Raw genomic sequence first — 15,886 nt, forward strand, 5'->3', positions numbered from 1 at the left:
AGGGCTGGCATTTCACAGGGCAAGGATGTGAGACCATTAGAATTCAAAAAGAACAGCAAGCAACTCAGTTTATGATGCAAGAAAACTTTATTGAAGTGAAAGAATGCTGAGAAGGAAGAAGCTGGAGGAATCAGGTATGAGGTGGAAGTAGAGAGACCATCAGCCAAGGTGCTTTGTTTGCAGGAGCTGTTGGCAGCGCCCAGAGCTGGTGGTGTCAGGGGTGGTGCTGAGGGCCCTTAGCAGATGTAGCCGCCCCTTCTGCCAGAGCAGCCCAGGCCTCCCAGGCCGTAGCCAAGGCCAAAGCCAAATCCGCCAGAGATGGGCTGTCCCTGGGCATTGAGCTCAGTGCCCAGAGCAGCCGAGGAGGTGGATCCGACGGCGGTGTTCTGGGGGAAGGAGGTCATGATGGGTCCTGGCAGGGTGACCAGCACAGGGGAAGGGTTGATGATGACGTGGGAATCCTGGCATTGCAGGGCACAGGGCTCGTTGCAGCTGTTGGCCAGCGGGGTGGGTCCGCAGGGACTGCAGATGTTGTTGCAGGCCATGGCTGTGGTGTAGAGGGTGTCTGGAGGAGAGGGGTGAGGCAGGATAGTGGCGTGGGATTGCAGGAAGCAAAGTGTATCCCACGTGAGGGAGTGAGGAGGCTGTTGTGGGGCTGTGGGGAGGTGTGAGGGCTGCTGAGGCTGGCGCTGAGCTTGCTGGAAGAGAGGGGTCAGGGCTTCAGGATCAGGAGGGTCAGGGGTTTGAAGCTCACCTGGTTGTCAGCAGGAGCAGGAGGAGAAGGCTTGAGGAGAAATGTGTGTGGGAGAGAGGCTCTGGGCTGGCTTTTATGCTGGTTCTGGAGGGGTGGGACAGCCTTGTCCCGTGCAGGCCACAGTTTCTGGTTGGCTCAGAGTGGTGAGTGCTGAGGTGGGGAATGTTTTCCATCCCTCAACTCTGCCGTGTCATGTCCTACTTTTGAATCCATGTCCTTCTGACCTTGTCAGCAGCTTTTAAATGCAAGTATTAGAGACCAAGGGGTGTTGATGATGATGTCTTTTGTTGAGGGCTATGGATGTGAGCTTTGGACAGTGGGGTGCCAACAGTGAAGTCACGCAATGTCTCATGTGTGCTGTGGTTTGTGGGTGTCTTGTGGAGAGGGTCCTCATTCCCCTACAGTAATGTCAGATTCATCTGGGCTTTGCAGTTTTTCTGGGGGTGATGCGTGTCCCTTTCCATCACATTCTCTTACTCTCTGTCCCATTGCCAAAGTTCTACACCTGTTTATGTATCAAGTCTTTCCTGTTGGGCATGGGAAGGCAATCCTTTTGGTTTGGAGACTCTTTTCAGCTCCTGCAATGTCTTGTGATTTTTTCATTCATAGCACTCATCTCCGCTGGCCCCAGCTAGTTCATGCTGTGAGGTCCTACTGCTGGACTCTGAGTGACACCTGGAAAGGAAAACTGGTGAAGGATAAGAAGATGATGTCTGTGGAGCCCTTGAAGGACCTGAATACATTCAATTTTCAAAACAAATGTGTTGACCTTTTTACTCTCTCAAGGTACCTGAATGGAAATCATAACATAAATTTTACCTGGCCAGGCCTGACGAGTCATGAGCTGGAGACTGTTTTCCTTCCTGCAACTCTCAAATGTGAAATCCTGCTGCTGTGACTGTGTCCATCCGACCTTGGCAGCAGCTTTAAAGTGAGAGTTGGTGTTTGGGAGGATTTGCTTGGTAGGTGCATGTCAGAGAAACCAGAATAAACCACTAAAGCCTATGAAAATCGAGATGTCAGCAATGAGTTCAACCCATGGGACAGCAGGTGTGTTTTGGTTTGTGGCTGCATTTGAGACAGAGACCCCATTCCTTTACAGCCCTGTCAGGCTGTGCTGGGCTTTGTGGCTGTGCTGGGCATCAGGTCCTGCCCCTTCCATGCATTTACTCCCTGCCACCTTGCCCATGGATTTCCAGGGAGCTTGTTCCTGTAGACAAGGATGGGACAATTTTTCCCCTCCAAAGCATTTCCAAGTTCAGCTCGTACAAGGTGATTAGGGGCAGTTAGAGTTGATTATGGAGGGGAAAATCCTGTCTTAGGGACCTCTGTGTTGCCTACAGAAAAAAAGAATCTTCCTGTTGGTGATGAGGGAGCCATGGTTGGTGTTTATCTCCACCTCAGCAATGTCTTTGGCACTGTCTCCTACTGCATCATTGCAGACTATGCAAGGATGTACAGGTGGTGTGAAGGGTCAGTGAGGTGGACTGCTCTAGTTAGATAATAGTGAAACAACATGACCTGGAGCCTTGTGATCGAAAGTCAAGCTGAAGTCAAACTTCAAATGAAGTAGCTCAAGAGTCATATCCATGAGGCCAAAACTGTTCAACATCCTCAAAACTGACGTAAGTAAGTGTGAACAGTTCTGGGCTCCCCAGGGGAGGAAGACCACAGAATCAGTGAATGAAGGCCATTGTTTAGTGTAGAGCCACCAAGATCTTTAAAGGGCTGGAAGGATTTTTCAGGCAGGACTGAGCAAGCTGGGACTTCCAGGAGACATGGCTGGATGGGGGGTTGTTCCAAGTCAGCAATGGCACAGGTGAAAAGAGATGAAATTCCATGGGCTGAGCAGGCAAGGCTTTTTTATTGTGAGGATGGTCACAGAGTGGAAGAGGTGCAGGAGTTTGTCTGTTAAGGGAGATGAAAACCTGACCTCTCCATGGTTCTGGAAATCCTTCTCTGGGGAGCCATACTTGATCCTCTTGAGAGAGGCTGGAAGGGCTTGCAGCGCCTCCTGAGTTTCTGTGAGAATGGATGTTATTGTGATTGTTTGTGTGGTTTGAGAGTTGTGATGGGAGGGGGTCTTGTCAAGGGAATGCTGGCATGGAGAGATTTTGCTGGAGGAATCAGCAGGAGAGCATTGTTGTATCAATGCCGTTGGTATGGCAGGCCATGTGATTTTGTCATGTTCTGGATGGTCAGCATTCAACATGTTTCCTGTTTCAATCTTCGTTGTTACTGGTGGGTATCTACTTGTTTAGGAAGGTGTTGTGCCCCTTTGCTATCGAGCCCATGGGTGAGGGTGTGAGAGCTATGAAATTCAAAAAGAAGAGGAGACATGTGAGGCTTTGATGCAGGAAAAGTTTATTGAGGGAAAAGAATTAAAAGGCAAGCGTGAGAACTTGAAGGGATCCAGAGTGAGGTAGAAGTAGAGGGGCCATCAGTGGAGGTGCTTTGCTTGCAGGAGCTGTTGGCAGCGCCCAGAGCTGGTGGTGTCAGGGGTGGTGCTGAGGGCCCTTAGCAGATGTAGCCGCCCCTTCTGCCAGAGCAGCCCAGGCCTCCCAGGCCGTAGCCAAGGCCAAAGCCAAATCCGCCAGAGATGGGCTGTCCCTGGGCATTGAGCTCAGTGCCCAGAGCAGCCGAGGAGGTGGATCCGACGGCGGTGTTCTGGGGAAAGGAGGTCATGATGGGTCCTGGCAGGGTGACCAGCACAGGGGAAGGGTTGATGATGACGCGGGAATCCTGGCATTGCAGGGCACAGGGCTCGTTGCAGCTGTTGGCCAGCGGGGTGGGTCCGCAGGGACTGCAGATGTTGTTGCAGGCCATGGGTGCGGTGTGGAGGGTTCCTGGAAAAGAGAGAGGGGTGAGGAAGGGCAGGGGTGTGGTTGTTATGGGCGGTGATGCAGGAGGGTGAGGGAGTGTGGAGGTTGTTGTAGAGGCTGTGGGGAAGCATGAGGGCTGCTGATGTTTGCGCTGAGCGTGCTGGAAGAGAGCAGCCACGAGTGCAGGCGAAGGAAGGTCAGGGATTGAAGCTCACCTGGTTGTCAGCAGGAGCAGGAGGAGAAGGCTTGAGGAGAAGTGTGTGAGGGAGAGAGGCTCTGGGCTGGCTTTTATGCTGGTCCTGGAGAGGTGGGACAGCTTTGTGCTATGGCCTTGGGGCATTTTGCAGGCCACAATTCCTGGTTGACTCAGCATGGTGAGGCCTGAGGTGTGGAGTGTTTTCTTTTGTGCAGCTCTGCAGTGTCATGTTCTGCTTTTGATTCCATCTCCATCTGACCTTGTCAGCAGCTTTAAATGCAAGTATTAGAAACCAAGGGCTGTTGATGAAGATGTTTTTTTGGCAGGATGTGGACGTGATCAGAGCTTGGGACTGTGGGGTGTCCACAGTGAAGTCACCCAATGTCCCAGTTATGCTGTGGTCTTTGGGTGTCTTTTGGAGAGGGTCCTCATTCCCTCACAGCCACGTCAGGCTCATCTGGGCTTTGCGGCTCTTCTGGAGATGATGGGTCTCCCCTTTGGTCACGTTCTCTACCTCCCTGTCCCATTTCTGACATTCTAAACCTGTGTATATGCCAGGCCTTTCCTGCTGGATATGGGAGAACAATCCCTGTGACACCGCCACTGCTGTCCAATGTCTTGTGTGGTTTCATCCGTAGTGCTCGTCTCAGCTAGGCCCAGCACGGTTGCACTGTGGGGCTCCCATTATGGGGCTCTGAGAGAAACATGGAAAGAAAACTGTTTGAAGGATACAGAAAGACTTGATGTTCAGTTGAAGGAAATGTGGACATTTATTTTTCAAAAAGAATTGGTTGACCCTATTCCACTCTAGAGGTACTTGAACAGAAGTTTTAACTTCAGTTTTGTGTGTCATAGATTTGTGCATGGTGATGTGAAGAATGTTTTTCTTCCACAATCCTTCAGTGTCATGTCCTGCTCCTGAGGCCGTTTCCATCTGAACTTGGTGTCAGCTTTTAAGTGAGAGTGTGTATTTGGGAGGATTTGCTTTGAATATGTGTGTCTGAATAACCAAAATATACAACAAATGCCTTGGAATTGTATGGGTGTCATTAGTGAGGTAATTCTGTGGCACTCGTATCGGTTTCTTTGTGGGTGTGTTGTGAAGAGGGGCCCAATTCCACCGCAGCCATGTCAGGCTGGTTTGGGCTTTGCAGCTGTGCTGTGCCTGAAGAGCTGCCCCTTCCATTGTGGTCATTCCTCCTTTAAAGTGTGAGTATTTGAGACCAAAGGCTGGTGTTGATGGTGTGTGTCAAAGGGGACTGAATACATGACCTGAGTTTAGAGAAGTGTGGAGTCATCAGTGAGGTCAGCCTGTAGAACTCCTGATTTTGGGTTTTTGTTTGTGTTGTGAAGAGGGGCCCCAAAGTATCCCAGGTGTGTCAAGCTGGTCTGGGCTTTGCCTCTGTGCCAGATGTGTGCACCTGTAATCTTCTCTTCCATGTGGGCAGTTGTTTAGTTGGGTTGCCTCCCTAGTGAGCTGGCAGATTGTGGAGTGTCTGAGGCACCACTTGGCTGTTCCACGCAAGAGAGCAGGAGACTGAGGGTTCAAGGAATCTCCCAAAGGTAAAGCAAGGGAAATGAGAAGTTCTCTCTCTGGACAGGAATTGCTCTAGGCCCTGAATAATTCAGTGGGCAAATAGTCTGAAAAGTGGCTTTCCTGAGCAGGACCCTGTTGGTGATGATCGAGAACAGGTAGACCAGGAGATTGCAGTGGGGCATTACTTCTGTCCGTGTCATCTGTGTCCAAGACAGATTTCAGAAAATTGTTGCCATGAAGTCATGAGAGGTGGCCCTTCCTCTCTTTAGAGCGCTGGAGAGTTCCCATGTGGGGTGGTGTGGACAGTTCTGGCCTCAAGATGTGAAGTACACGGGGAAAGTGAACAAAGGCCAGTTTAGGGCCACCGGAAATTTAAGGGCCTGGAGGATCCTTGCTAGAAAACGCACTAAGAGAGCTGGGATTCTCAGGAGACAAGGCTGGACAATCAGGGTCACCAGTGTGTGGGAGCCCAGCTGTTGTCAGCATTGCAGACATGAAGGAAGAGAAGGCAGGCGCACAAGTGAAAATAAATTGAATAGCATGGGCAAAGGAAGCAAGAATTTTTCAGTTTGTATGGATGGTCATGGAGTATAAGAGACAATGGGTTCCCTCATCTTGGAGGTCCAAAACTGAACTGGACATAATCCTGGAAATCCTGCCTCTCCTGAGTCTGGTGGAGGAAGGGGGATGGAAGCATTTGCACTGTGGAGTTCCTGCACAAGTGCATGATGTTTTTTCTCTGTTCCCGGACAGGACTCAAGAGTGCTGCTGGGAAGAGAATTTTTCAAGTGTCTGCTGGCATAGTGTGATTTTGTCAGCGCAGTGCCCAGGAGAGAATTGTTGTGTCCAAGCCGTTGGTAGATGAGGGGATGGCTTTGTGTCATGTTCTGGAAGGTCTCCCCTCTCCCCTGTTTCCCATTTCAGCATTGGTTGTTTTTGGTGGGGACATATTTGGTAAGAAATGTTCTTTGCTCCCTTTCCATCCCACATAATGGTTGAGGGCTGGTATTGCACAGGGTGAGGATGTCAGACCATTAGAATTCAAAAAGAACAGCAAGCAACTCCATTTGTGATGCAAGTAAACTTTATTAAGTGAAAGAATGCTGAGAAGGAAGAAGCTGGAGGAATCAGATATGAGATGGAAGTAGAGAGACCATCAGCGGAGGTGCTTTGCTTGCAGGAGCTGTTGGCAGCGCCCAGAGCTGGAGGAGTCAGGGGTGGTGCTGAGGGCCCTTAGCAGATGTAGCCACCCCTTCTGCCATAGCAGCCCAGGCCTCCCAGGCCGTAGCCAAGGCCAAAGCCAAATCCGCCAGAGATGGGCTGTCCCTGGGCATTGAGCTCAGTGCCCAGAGCAGCCGAGGAGGTGGATCCGACGGCGGTGTTCTGGGGGAAGGAGGTCATGATGGGTCCTGGCAGGGTGACCAGCACAGGGGAAGGGTTGATGATGACGCGGGAATCCTGGCATTGCAGGGCACAGGGCTCGTTGCAGCTGTTGGCCAGCGGGGTGGGTCCGCAGGGACTGCAGCGGCTGTTGCAGGCCATGGGTGTGGTGTGGAGGGTGCCTGGAAGAGATGGGATGAGGTTAGACTGGGGTGTGGATGTGCGTGGGGCAGTGATGCAGGAGAGTGAGGTATTGTGGAGGCTCTAGTGGGGCTGTCGGGAGGCATGAGGACTGCTGAGGCTGGATCTGAGCATGCTGGAAGAGAGGGTTCAGGGGTGCAGGAGCAGGAGGATCAGGGCTTGAGGCTTACCTTGTTGTTGGGCAGGAGCAGGAGGAGAAGACTTGAGGAGAAGTGTGTGAGGGAGAGAGGCTCTGGGCTGGCTTTTATGCTGGTTCTGGAGGGGTGGGACATCCTTGTCCTATGGCCTTGGGGCATTTTGCAGGCCACAGTTCCTGCTTGTCTCAGCGTGGTGAGTCCTGAGGTGGGGAATGTTTTCCATCCCCCACCTCTGCAGTGTCATGTTCTCCTTTTGCATCTATGTCCATCTGACCTTGTCAGCAGGTTTTAAATGCAGGTATTAGAGACCAAGGGCTGTTGATGAAGATGTTTTTTTGGCAGGATGTGGTCATGACCAGAGCTTTGGACAGTGGGGTGTCAACAGTGAAGTCACGCAATGTCCCTGGCGTGCTGTGGTTTGTGGGTGTCTTGTGGAGAGGGTCCTCATTCCCCCACAGCCATGTCAGGCTCATCTGGGCTTTGCAGCTGTTCTGGAGATGTAGGGTGTCCCCTTGCATCACATTCTCTCCCTCCCTGTCCCATTTCTGACATTCTAAACCTGTGTATATGCCAGGCCTTTCTTGCTGGATATGGAAGAACAATCCCTGTGACACCTTCCCTGCTGTCCAATGTCTTGTGTGGTTTCATCCGTAGTGCTCGTCTCAGCTAGGCCCAGCACGGTCACACTTTGGGGTCCCGTCACGGGGCTCTGGGAGAAACATGGAAAGAAAAATGTTTGAAGGATATAGAAAGACTTGATGTTCAGTTGAAGGAAATGTGGACATTTATTTTTCAAAAAAATTGGTTGGCCCTATTCCACTCTAGAGGTACTTGAACAGAAGTTCTAACTTCAGTTTTGTGTGTCATAGATTTGTGCGTTGTGATGTGAGGAATGTTTTTCTTCCCACAATCTGTCAGTGTCATGTCCTGCTCCTGAGGCCGTTTCCATCTGAACTTGGTGTCAGGTTTTAAGTGAGAGTGTGTATTTGGGAGGATTTGCTTTGAATATGTGCATCTGAATAACCAAAATATACAACAAATGCCTTGGAATTATATGGGCGTCATTCTGTCTATAGTGAGGTCATTCTGTGGCACTCATATAGGTTGCTTTGTGGGTGTGTTGTGAAGAGGGGCCCGATTCTAGTGCAGCCATGTCAGGCTGGTTTTGGCTTTGCCACTGTGCTGTGCATGAGGAGCTGCCCCTTCCATTGTGGTCATTCCTCCTTTAAAGTGTGAGTATTTGAGACCAAAGGCTGGTGTTGATGGTGTGTGTTAAAGAGGACTGCAGACGAGACCAAGATTTGGAGAGGTGTGGAGTCATCAGTGAGGTCAGCCTGTAGAACTCCTGATTTTGTGTTTTGGGTGTCTTGTGAAGAGGGGCCCCAAAGTATCCCAGGTGTGTCAAGCTGGTCTGGGCTTTGCCTCTGTGCCAGATGTGAGTGCCTGGACTCTTCCATTCCATGTCAGCAGTGGGAGTGTTGCCCCTTCAGCGAGCTGGCAGGTGATGGAGTGTCTAGATCACCACTTTTCGGTTCCACCATTCAGAAGGTCCTCAAGACTAAGGGTTTAAAGGAACCTCCCAACGTTCAAACAAGAGAAATGTCAAGTTCTGCAACTGGATAGGAATTGCACTGGGCCTGGGATAATGCTGTGGACTGAGAGTCTGAGAAGTGGCTTTTGTGAGCAGGACCCTGTGGTGCTGATCAAGAACAGAGTGCTCAATCGGTTGTGGTGGGGCATTACTTTCAGTGGTGGGTCACCTGTGTACAAGAGAGATTTCAGGAAATTGTTGCCATGAAATTGTGAGAGGTGGCCCTTCCTCTCTTTAGAGCACTGGTGAGATCTCATGTGCAGTGATGTGGACAGTTCTGGCCTTGAGATGTGAAGAAGCACAAGGGGGTAGTGGACAAAGACCTGTTGAGGGCCACCAGACACTTAAGGGGCTGGTGGATCTTTGCTCGAGGACAGTCTGAGAGAGCTGAGACTCTGAGGAGACAAGGCTGGTGGGTGGTGAACCAAGTGTGTGGGAGCCCAGCTGTTCTCAGCACTGCACATGTGAAGGAAGAGAAGGCACAGGCACATTTGAAAATAAAGTGAATAGCATGGGCAAAGAAAGGAAGAGTTTTTCAGTGTGTTTGGATGATCCCAGGTTGTAAGAGAGAATGGGGTCCCTCTTCTTGGAGGTCCAAAACTGAACTGGCCATAATCGTGGCAATCCTGCTCCTGCCAGGTCTGCTTGAGCATAGGTAATGGAAGCACTTGCTCTCGAGATTTCCTGCCCAAGTGGATGCTCTTGTTCCTCTGTTCACGGGGAGGACTTGAGTGCTGGTGTGAAGGGAGTTTTTCAAGTGTATGCTGGCATAGAGTAACTGTGGCAGAGCAGTGCCCAGGAGACAACTGTTTTGTCAAAGCTTTTGGCAGATGAGATGATGGCCTTGTGTCATGTTCTGGAAGGTTTCCCCTCTCCCCTGTTTCCCATGTCAGCGTTGGTTGTTTTTGGTGGGGACATATTTGGTAAGAAATGTTCTTTGCTCTCTTTGCATCCCACATAAGGGTTGAGTGCTGGCATTGCACAGGGCAAGGATGTGAGACCATTAGAATTCAAAAAGAACAGCAAGCAACTCCATTTGTGATGCAAGTAAACTTTATTGAAGTGAAAGAACGACCAGAAAGAAGAAGCTGGAGGAATCAGGTGTGAGGTGGAAGTAGAGAGACCATCCGCCGAGGTGCTTTGCTTGCAGGGGCTGTTGACAGAGGCCAGAGCTGGTGGTGTCAGGGGGTGGTGCTGAGGGCCCTTAGCAGATGTAGCCACCCCTTCTGCCATAGCAGCCCAGGCCTCCCAGGCCGTAGCCAAGGCCAAAGCCAAATCCGCCAGAGATGGGCTGTCCCTGGGCATTGAGCTCAGTGCCCAGAGCAGCCGAGGAGGTGGATCCGACGGCGGTGTTCTGGGGGAAGGAGGTCATGATGGGTCCTGGCAGGGTGACCAGCACAGGGGAAGGGTTGATGATGACGCGGGAATCCTGGCATTGCAGGGCACAGGGCTCGTTGCAGCTGTTGGCCAGCGGGGTGGGTCCGCAGGGACTGCAGATGTTGTTGCAGGCCATGGGTGCGGTGTGGAGGGTGCCTGGAAAAGAGGGGTGAGACAGGGTAGTGGCGTGGGATTGCAGGAAGCAAAGTGTTGCCCCCATTAGGGAGTGAGGAGGCTGTTGTGGGTCTGTGGGGAGGTGTAAGAGCTGCTGAGGCTGGCGCTGAGCGTGCTTGAAGAGAAGGGCCAGGGGTGCAGGAGCTGGTTGTTCAGGGCTAGAAGCTCACCTGGTTGTTGGCAGGAGCAGGAGGAGAAGGCTTGAGGAGAAGTGTGTGTGGGAGAGAGGCTCTGGGCCGGCTTTTATGCTGGTTCTGGAGGGGTGGGACAGCCTTGTCCTATGGCCTTGAGGCATTTTGCAGGCCACAGTTCCTGGTTGCCTCAGTGGTGAGTCCTGAGGTGGGGAGTGTTTTCCATCCCTCAACTCTGCAGTGTCATGTCCTACTTTTGAATCCATGTCCTTCTGACCTTGTCAGCAGCTTTTAAATGCAGGTATTAGAGACCAAGGGGTGTTGATGATGATGTCTTTTGTTGAGGGCTATGGATGTGAGCTTTGCACAGTGGGGTGCCAACAGTGAAGTCACGCAATGTCTCATGTGTGCTTTGGTTTGTGGGTGTCTTGTGGAGAGGGTCCTCATTCCCCTACAGTAATGTCAGATTCATCTGGGCTTTGCAGCTTTTCTGGGGGTGATGCGTGTCCCTTTCCATCACATTCTCTTACTCTCTGTCCCATTGCCAAAGTTCTACACCTGTTTATGTATCAAGTCTTTCCTGTTGGGCATGGGAAGGCAATCCTTTTGGTTTGGAGACTCTTTTCAGCTCCTGCAATGTCTTGTGATTTTCAGTGTCATGTCCTGCTCCTGATGCCGTTTCCATCTGAACTTGGTGTCAGCTTTTAAGTGAGAGTTGGTATTTGGGAGGATTTGCTTTGAATATGTGTCTGAATAACCAAAATATACAACAAATGCCTTGGAATTATATGGGTGTCATTAGTGAGGTAATTCTGTGGCACTCGTATCGGTTTCTTTGTGGGTGTGTTGTGAAGAGGGGCCCAATTCCACCACAGTCATGTCAGGCTGGTTTTGGCTTTGCAGCTGTGCTGTGCCTGAAGAGCTGCCCCTTCCTTTGTGGTCATTCCTCCTTTAAAGTGTGAGTATTTGAGACCAAAGGCTGGTGTTGATGGTGTGTGTCAAAGGGGACTGAATACATGACCTGAGTTTAGAGAAGTGTGGAGTCATCAGTGAGGTCAGCCTGTAGAACTCCTGATTTTGGGTTTTTGTTTGTGTTGTGAAGAGGGGCCCCAAAGTATCCCAAGTCAGTCAGGCTGGTCTGGGCTTTGCCTCTGTGCCAGATGTGTGCACCTGTAATCTTCTCTTCCATGTGGGCAGTTGTTTAGTTGGGTTGCCTCCCTAGTGAGCTGGCAGATTGTGGAGTGTCTGAGGCACCACTTGGCTGTTCCACGCAAGAGAGCAGGAGACTGAGGGTTCAAGGAATCTCCCAAAGGTAAAGCAGGGGAAATGAGAAGTTCTCTCTCTGGACAGGAATTGCTCTAGGCCCTGAATAATTCAGTGGGCAAATAGTCTGAAAAGTGGCTTTCCTGAGCAGGACCCTGTTGGTGATGATCGAGAACAGGTAGACCAGGAGATTGCAGTGGGGCATTACTTCTGTCCGTGTCATCTGTGTCCAAGACAGATTTCAGAAAATTGTTGCCATGAAGTCATGAGAGGTGGCCCTTCCTCTCTTTAGAGCGCTGGAGAGTTCCCATGTGGGGTGGTGTTTACAGTTCTGGCCTCAAGATGTGAAGTACACGGGGAAAGTGAACAAAGGCCAGTTTAGGGCCACCGGAAATTTAAGGGCCTGGAGGATCCTTGCTAGAAAACGCACTAAGAGAGCTGGGATTCTCAGGAGACAAGGCTGGACAATCAGGGTCACCAGTGTGTGGGAGCCCAGCTGTTGTCAGCATTGCAGACATGAAGGAAGAGAAGGCAGGCGCACAAGTGAAAATAAATTGAATAGCATGGGCAAAGGAAGCAAGAATTTTTCAGTTTGTATGGATGGTCATGGAGTATAAGAGACAATGGGTTCCCTCATCTTGGAGGTCCAAAACTGGACTGGACATAATCCTGGAAATCCTGCCTCTCCTGAGTCTGGTGGAGGAAGGGGGATGGAAGCATTTGCACTGTGGAGTTCCTGCACAAGTGCATGATGTTTTTTCTCTGTTCCCGGGCAGGACTCAAGAGTGCTGCTGGGAAGAGAATTTTTCAAGTGTATGCTGGCATAGTGTGATTTTGTCAGTGCAGTGCCCAGGAGAGAATTGTTGTGTCCAAGCCGTTGGTAGATGAGGGGATGGCTTTGTGTCATGTTCTGGAAGGTCTCCCCTCTCCCCTGTTTCCCATTTCAGCATTGGTTGTTTTTGGTGGGGACATATTTGGTAAGAAATGTTCTTTGCTCCCTTTCCATCCCACATAATGGTTGAGGGCTGGTATTGCACAGGGTGAGGATGTCAGACCATTAGAATTCAAAAAGAACAGCAAGCAACTCCATTTGTGATGCAAGTAAACTTTATTAAGTGAAAGAATGCTGAGAAGGAAGAAGCTGGAGGAATCAGATATGAGATGGAAGTAGAGAGACCATCAGCGGAGGTGCTTTGCTTGCAGGAGCTGTTGGCAGCGCCCAGAGCTGGAGGAGTCAGGGGTGGTGCTGAGGGCCCTTAGCAGATGTAGCCGCCCCTTCTGCCATAGCAGCCCAGGCCTCCCAGGCCGTAGCCAAGGCCAAAGCCAAATCCGCCAGAGATGGGCTGTCCCTGGGCATTGAGCTCAGTGCCCAGAGCAGCCGAGGAGGTGGATCCGACGGCGGTGTTCTGGGGGAAGGAGGTCATGATGGGTCCTGGCAGGGTGACCAGCACAGGGGAAGGGTTGATGATGACGCGGGAATCCTGGCATTGCAGGGCACAGGGCTCGTTGCAGCTGTTGGCCAGCGGGGTGGGTCCGCAGGGACTGCAGCGGCTGTTGCAGGCCATGGGTGTGGTGTGGAGGGTGCCTGGAAGAGATGGGATGAGGTTAGACTGGGGTGTGGATGTGCGTGGGGCAGTGATGCAGGAGAGTGAGGTATTGTGGAGGCTCTAGTGGGGCTGTCGGGAGGCATGAGGACTGCTGAGGCTGGATCTGAGCATGCTGGAAGAGAGGGTTCAGGGGTGCAGGAGCAGGAGGATCAGGGCTTGAGGCTTACCTTGTTGTTGGGCAGGAGCAGGAGGAGAAGACTTGAGGAGAAGTGTGTGAGGGAGAGAGGCTCTGGGCTGGCTTTTATGCTGGTTCTGGAGGGGTGGGACATCCTTGTCCTATGGCCTTGGGGCATTTTGCAGGCCACAGTTCCTGCTTGTCTCAGCGTGGTGAGTCCTGAGGTGGGGAATGTTTTCCATCCCCCACCTCTGCAGTGTCATGTTCTCCTTTTGCATCTATGTCCATCTGACCTTGTCAGCAGGTTTTAAATGCAGGTATTAGAGACCAAGGGCTGTTGATGAAGATGTTTTTTTGGCAGGATGTGGTCATGACCAGAGCTTTGGACAGTGGGGTGTCAACAGTGAAGTCACGCAATGTCCCTGGCGTGCTGTGGTTTGTGGGTGTCTTGTGGAGAGGGTCCTCATTCCCCCACAGCCATGTCAGGCTCATCTGGGCTTTGCAGCTGTTCTGGAGATGTAGGGTGTCCCCTTGCATCACATTCTCTCCCTCCCTGTCCCATTTCTGACATTCTAAACCTGTGTATATGCCAGGCCTTTCTTACTGGATATGGAAGAACAATCCCTGTGACACCTTCCCTGCTGTCCAATGTCTTGTGTGGTTTCATCCGTAGTGCTCGTCTCAGCTAGGCCCAGCACGGTCACACTTTGGGGTCCCGTCACGGGGCTCTGGGAGAAACATGGAAAGAAAAATGTTTGAAGGATATAGAAAGACTTGATGTTCAGTTGAAGGAAATGTGGACATTTATTTTTCAAAAAAATTGGTTGACCCTATTCCACTCTAGAGGTACTTGAACAGAAGTTCTAACTTCAGTTTTGTGTGTCATAGATTTGTGCGTTGTGATGTGAGGAATGTTTTTCTTCCCACAATCTGTCAGTGTCATGTCCTGCTCCTGAGGCCGTTTCCATCTGAACTTGGTGTCAGGTTTTAAGTGAGAGTGTGTATTTGGGAGGATTTGCTTTGAATATGTGCATCTGAATAACCAAAATATACAACAAATGCCTTGGAATTATATGGGCGTCATTCTGTCTATAGTGAGGTCATTCTGTGGCACTCATATAGGTTGCTTTGTGGGTGTGTTGTGAAGAGGGGCCCGATTCTAGTGCAGCCATGTCAGGCTGGTTTTGGCTTTGCCACTGTGCTGTGCATGAGGAGCTGCCCCTTCCATTGTGGTCATTCCTCCTTTAAAGTGTGAGTATTTGAGTCCAAAGGCTGGTGTTGATGGTGTGTGTTAAAGAGGACTGCAGACGAGACCAAGATTTGGAGAGGTGTGGAGTCATCAGTGAGGTCAGCCTGTAGAACTCCTGATTTTGTGTTTTGGGTGTCTTGTGAAGAGGGGCCCCAAAGTATCCCAGGTGTGTCAAGCTGGTCTGGGCTTTGCCTCTGTGCCAGATGTGAGTGCCTGGACTCTTCCATTCCATGTCAGCAGTGGGAGTGTTGCCCCTTCAGCGAGCTGGCAGGTGATGGAGTGTCTAGATCACCACTTTTCGGTTCCACCATTCAGAAGGTCCTCAAGACTAAGGGTTTAAAGGAACCTCCCAACGTTCAAACAAGAGAAATGTCAAGTTCTGCAACTGGATAGGAATTGCACTGGGCCTGGGATAATGCTGTGGACTGAGAGTCTGAGAAGTGGCTTTTGTGAGCAGGACCCTGTGGTGCTGATCAAGAACAGAGTGCTCAATCGGTTGTGGTGGGGCATTACTTTCAGTGGTGGGTCACCTGTGTACAAGAGAGATTTCAGGAAATTGTTGCCATGAAATTGTGAGAGGTGGCCCTTCCTCTCTTTAGAGCACTGGTGAGATCTCATGTGCAGTGATGTGGACAGTTCTGGCCTTGAGATGTGAAGAAGCACAAGGGGGTAGTGGACAAAGACCAGTTGAGGGCCACCAGACACTTAAAGGGGCTGGTGGATCTTTGCTCGAGGACAGTCTGAGAGAGCTGAGACTCTGAGGAGACAAGGCTGGTGGGTGGTGAACCAAGTGTGTGGGAGCCCAGCTGTTCTCAGCACTGCACATGTGAAGGAAGAGAAGGCACAGGCACATTTGAAAATAAAGTGAATAGCATGGGCAAAGAAAGGAAGAGTTTTTCAGTGTGTTTGGATGATCCCAGGTTGTAAGAGAGAATGGGGTCCCTCTTCTTGGAGGTCCAAAACTGAACTGGCCATAATCGTGGCAATCCTGCTCCTGCCAGGTCTGCTTGAGCATAGGTAATGGAAGCACTTGCTCTCGAGATTTCCTGCCCAAGTGGATGCTCTTGTTCCTCTGTTCACGGGGAGGACTTGAGTGCTGGTGTGAAGGGAGTTTTTCAAGTGTATGCTGGCATAGAGTAACTGTGGCAGAGCAGTGCCCAGGAGACAACTGTTTTGTCAAAGCTTTTGGCAGATGAGATGATGGCCTTGTGTCATGTTCTGGAAGGTTTCCCCTCTCCCCTGTTTCCCATGTCAGCGTTGGTTGTTTTTGGTGGGGACATATTTGGTAAGAAATGTTCTTTGCTCTCTTTGCATCCCACATAAGGGTTGAGTGCTGGCATTGCACAGGGCAA

At 50.9% G+C, this 15,886-nt stretch overlaps 5 protein-coding genes across 5 annotated transcripts; all 5 read right to left on the reverse strand.

The window, feature by feature from the left end:
- Positions 1-236: 236 nt before the first annotated feature.
- On the reverse strand, positions 237-569 carry LOC118702021 (feather beta keratin-like). The gene has a single exon (XM_036407027.2). It carries the CDS (start codon positions 543-545, stop codon positions 237-239), a length of 309 nt encoding a protein of 102 aa, XP_036262920.2. The 5' UTR covers positions 546-569.
- Positions 570-3,271: 2,702 nt separating this feature from the next.
- On the reverse strand, positions 3,272-3,580 carry LOC118701994 (feather beta keratin-like). Its single transcript, XM_036406992.1, has one exon. It carries the CDS (start codon positions 3,578-3,580, stop codon positions 3,272-3,274), a length of 309 nt encoding a protein of 102 aa, XP_036262885.1.
- Positions 3,581-6,542: 2,962 nt separating this feature from the next.
- LOC118684130 (feather beta keratin-like) lies at positions 6,543-7,186 on the reverse strand. Its single transcript, XM_036378851.2, has 2 exons — positions 7,066-7,186; positions 6,543-6,874 (listed from the first exon to the last, which is right to left on the reverse strand). The coding sequence occupies exons 1-2, from the start codon at positions 7,184-7,186 to the stop codon at positions 6,543-6,545; spliced, it is 453 nt and encodes a 150-aa protein (XP_036234744.2).
- A 2,636-nt stretch (positions 7,187-9,822) lies between these two features.
- On the reverse strand, positions 9,823-10,464 carry LOC118683961 (feather beta keratin-like). The gene is made up of 2 exons (XM_036378602.2): positions 10,344-10,464; positions 9,823-10,154 (listed from the first exon to the last, which is right to left on the reverse strand). The coding sequence occupies exons 1-2, from the start codon at positions 10,462-10,464 to the stop codon at positions 9,823-9,825; spliced, it is 453 nt and encodes a 150-aa protein (XP_036234495.2).
- Positions 10,465-12,819: 2,355 nt separating this feature from the next.
- On the reverse strand, positions 12,820-13,463 carry LOC118684108 (feather beta keratin-like). The gene is made up of 2 exons (XM_036378819.2): positions 13,343-13,463; positions 12,820-13,151 (listed from the first exon to the last, which is right to left on the reverse strand). The coding sequence occupies exons 1-2, from the start codon at positions 13,461-13,463 to the stop codon at positions 12,820-12,822; spliced, it is 453 nt and encodes a 150-aa protein (XP_036234712.2).
- Between the last annotated feature and the right edge of the window lie 2,423 nt (positions 13,464-15,886).

The sequence above is a fragment of the Molothrus ater genome, chromosome 1 (assembly GCF_012460135.2).
Source record: "Molothrus ater isolate BHLD 08-10-18 breed brown headed cowbird chromosome 1, BPBGC_Mater_1.1, whole genome shotgun sequence".
Classification (NCBI taxonomy): Eukaryota; Metazoa; Chordata; class Aves; order Passeriformes; family Icteridae; genus Molothrus; species Molothrus ater.

What these genes read in the sequence shown, in the direction of transcription:
- LOC118684108 (XM_036378819.2), bottom strand. Translation starts at nt 13,463, where the DNA reads ATGCCCCAAGGCCATAGGACAAGGATGTCCCACCCCTCCAGAACCAGC. An exon ending in CCTCCTGCTCCTGCCCAACA is followed by an intron (nt 13,152 to 13,342) that starts ACAAGGTAAGCC and finishes TCCCATCTCTTC; the next exon opens with CAGGCACCCTCCACACCACA.
- LOC118683961 (XM_036378602.2), bottom strand. Translation starts at nt 10,464, where the DNA reads ATGCCTCAAGGCCATAGGACAAGGCTGTCCCACCCCTCCAGAACCAGC. An exon ending in CCTCCTGCTCCTGCCAACAA is followed by an intron (nt 10,155 to 10,343) that starts CCAGGTGAGCTT and finishes ACCCCTCTTTTC; the next exon opens with CAGGCACCCTCCACACCGCA.
- LOC118701994 (XM_036406992.1), bottom strand. Translation starts at nt 3,580, where the DNA reads ATGGCCTGCAACAACATCTGCAGTCCCTGCGGACCCACCCCGCTGGCC.
- LOC118684130 (XM_036378851.2), bottom strand. Translation starts at nt 7,186, where the DNA reads ATGCCCCAAGGCCATAGGACAAGGATGTCCCACCCCTCCAGAACCAGC. An exon ending in CCTCCTGCTCCTGCCCAACA is followed by an intron (nt 6,875 to 7,065) that starts ACAAGGTAAGCC and finishes TCCCATCTCTTC; the next exon opens with CAGGCACCCTCCACACCACA.
- LOC118702021 (XM_036407027.2), bottom strand. Translation starts at nt 545, where the DNA reads ATGGCCTGCAACAACATCTGCAGTCCCTGCGGACCCACCCCGCTGGCC.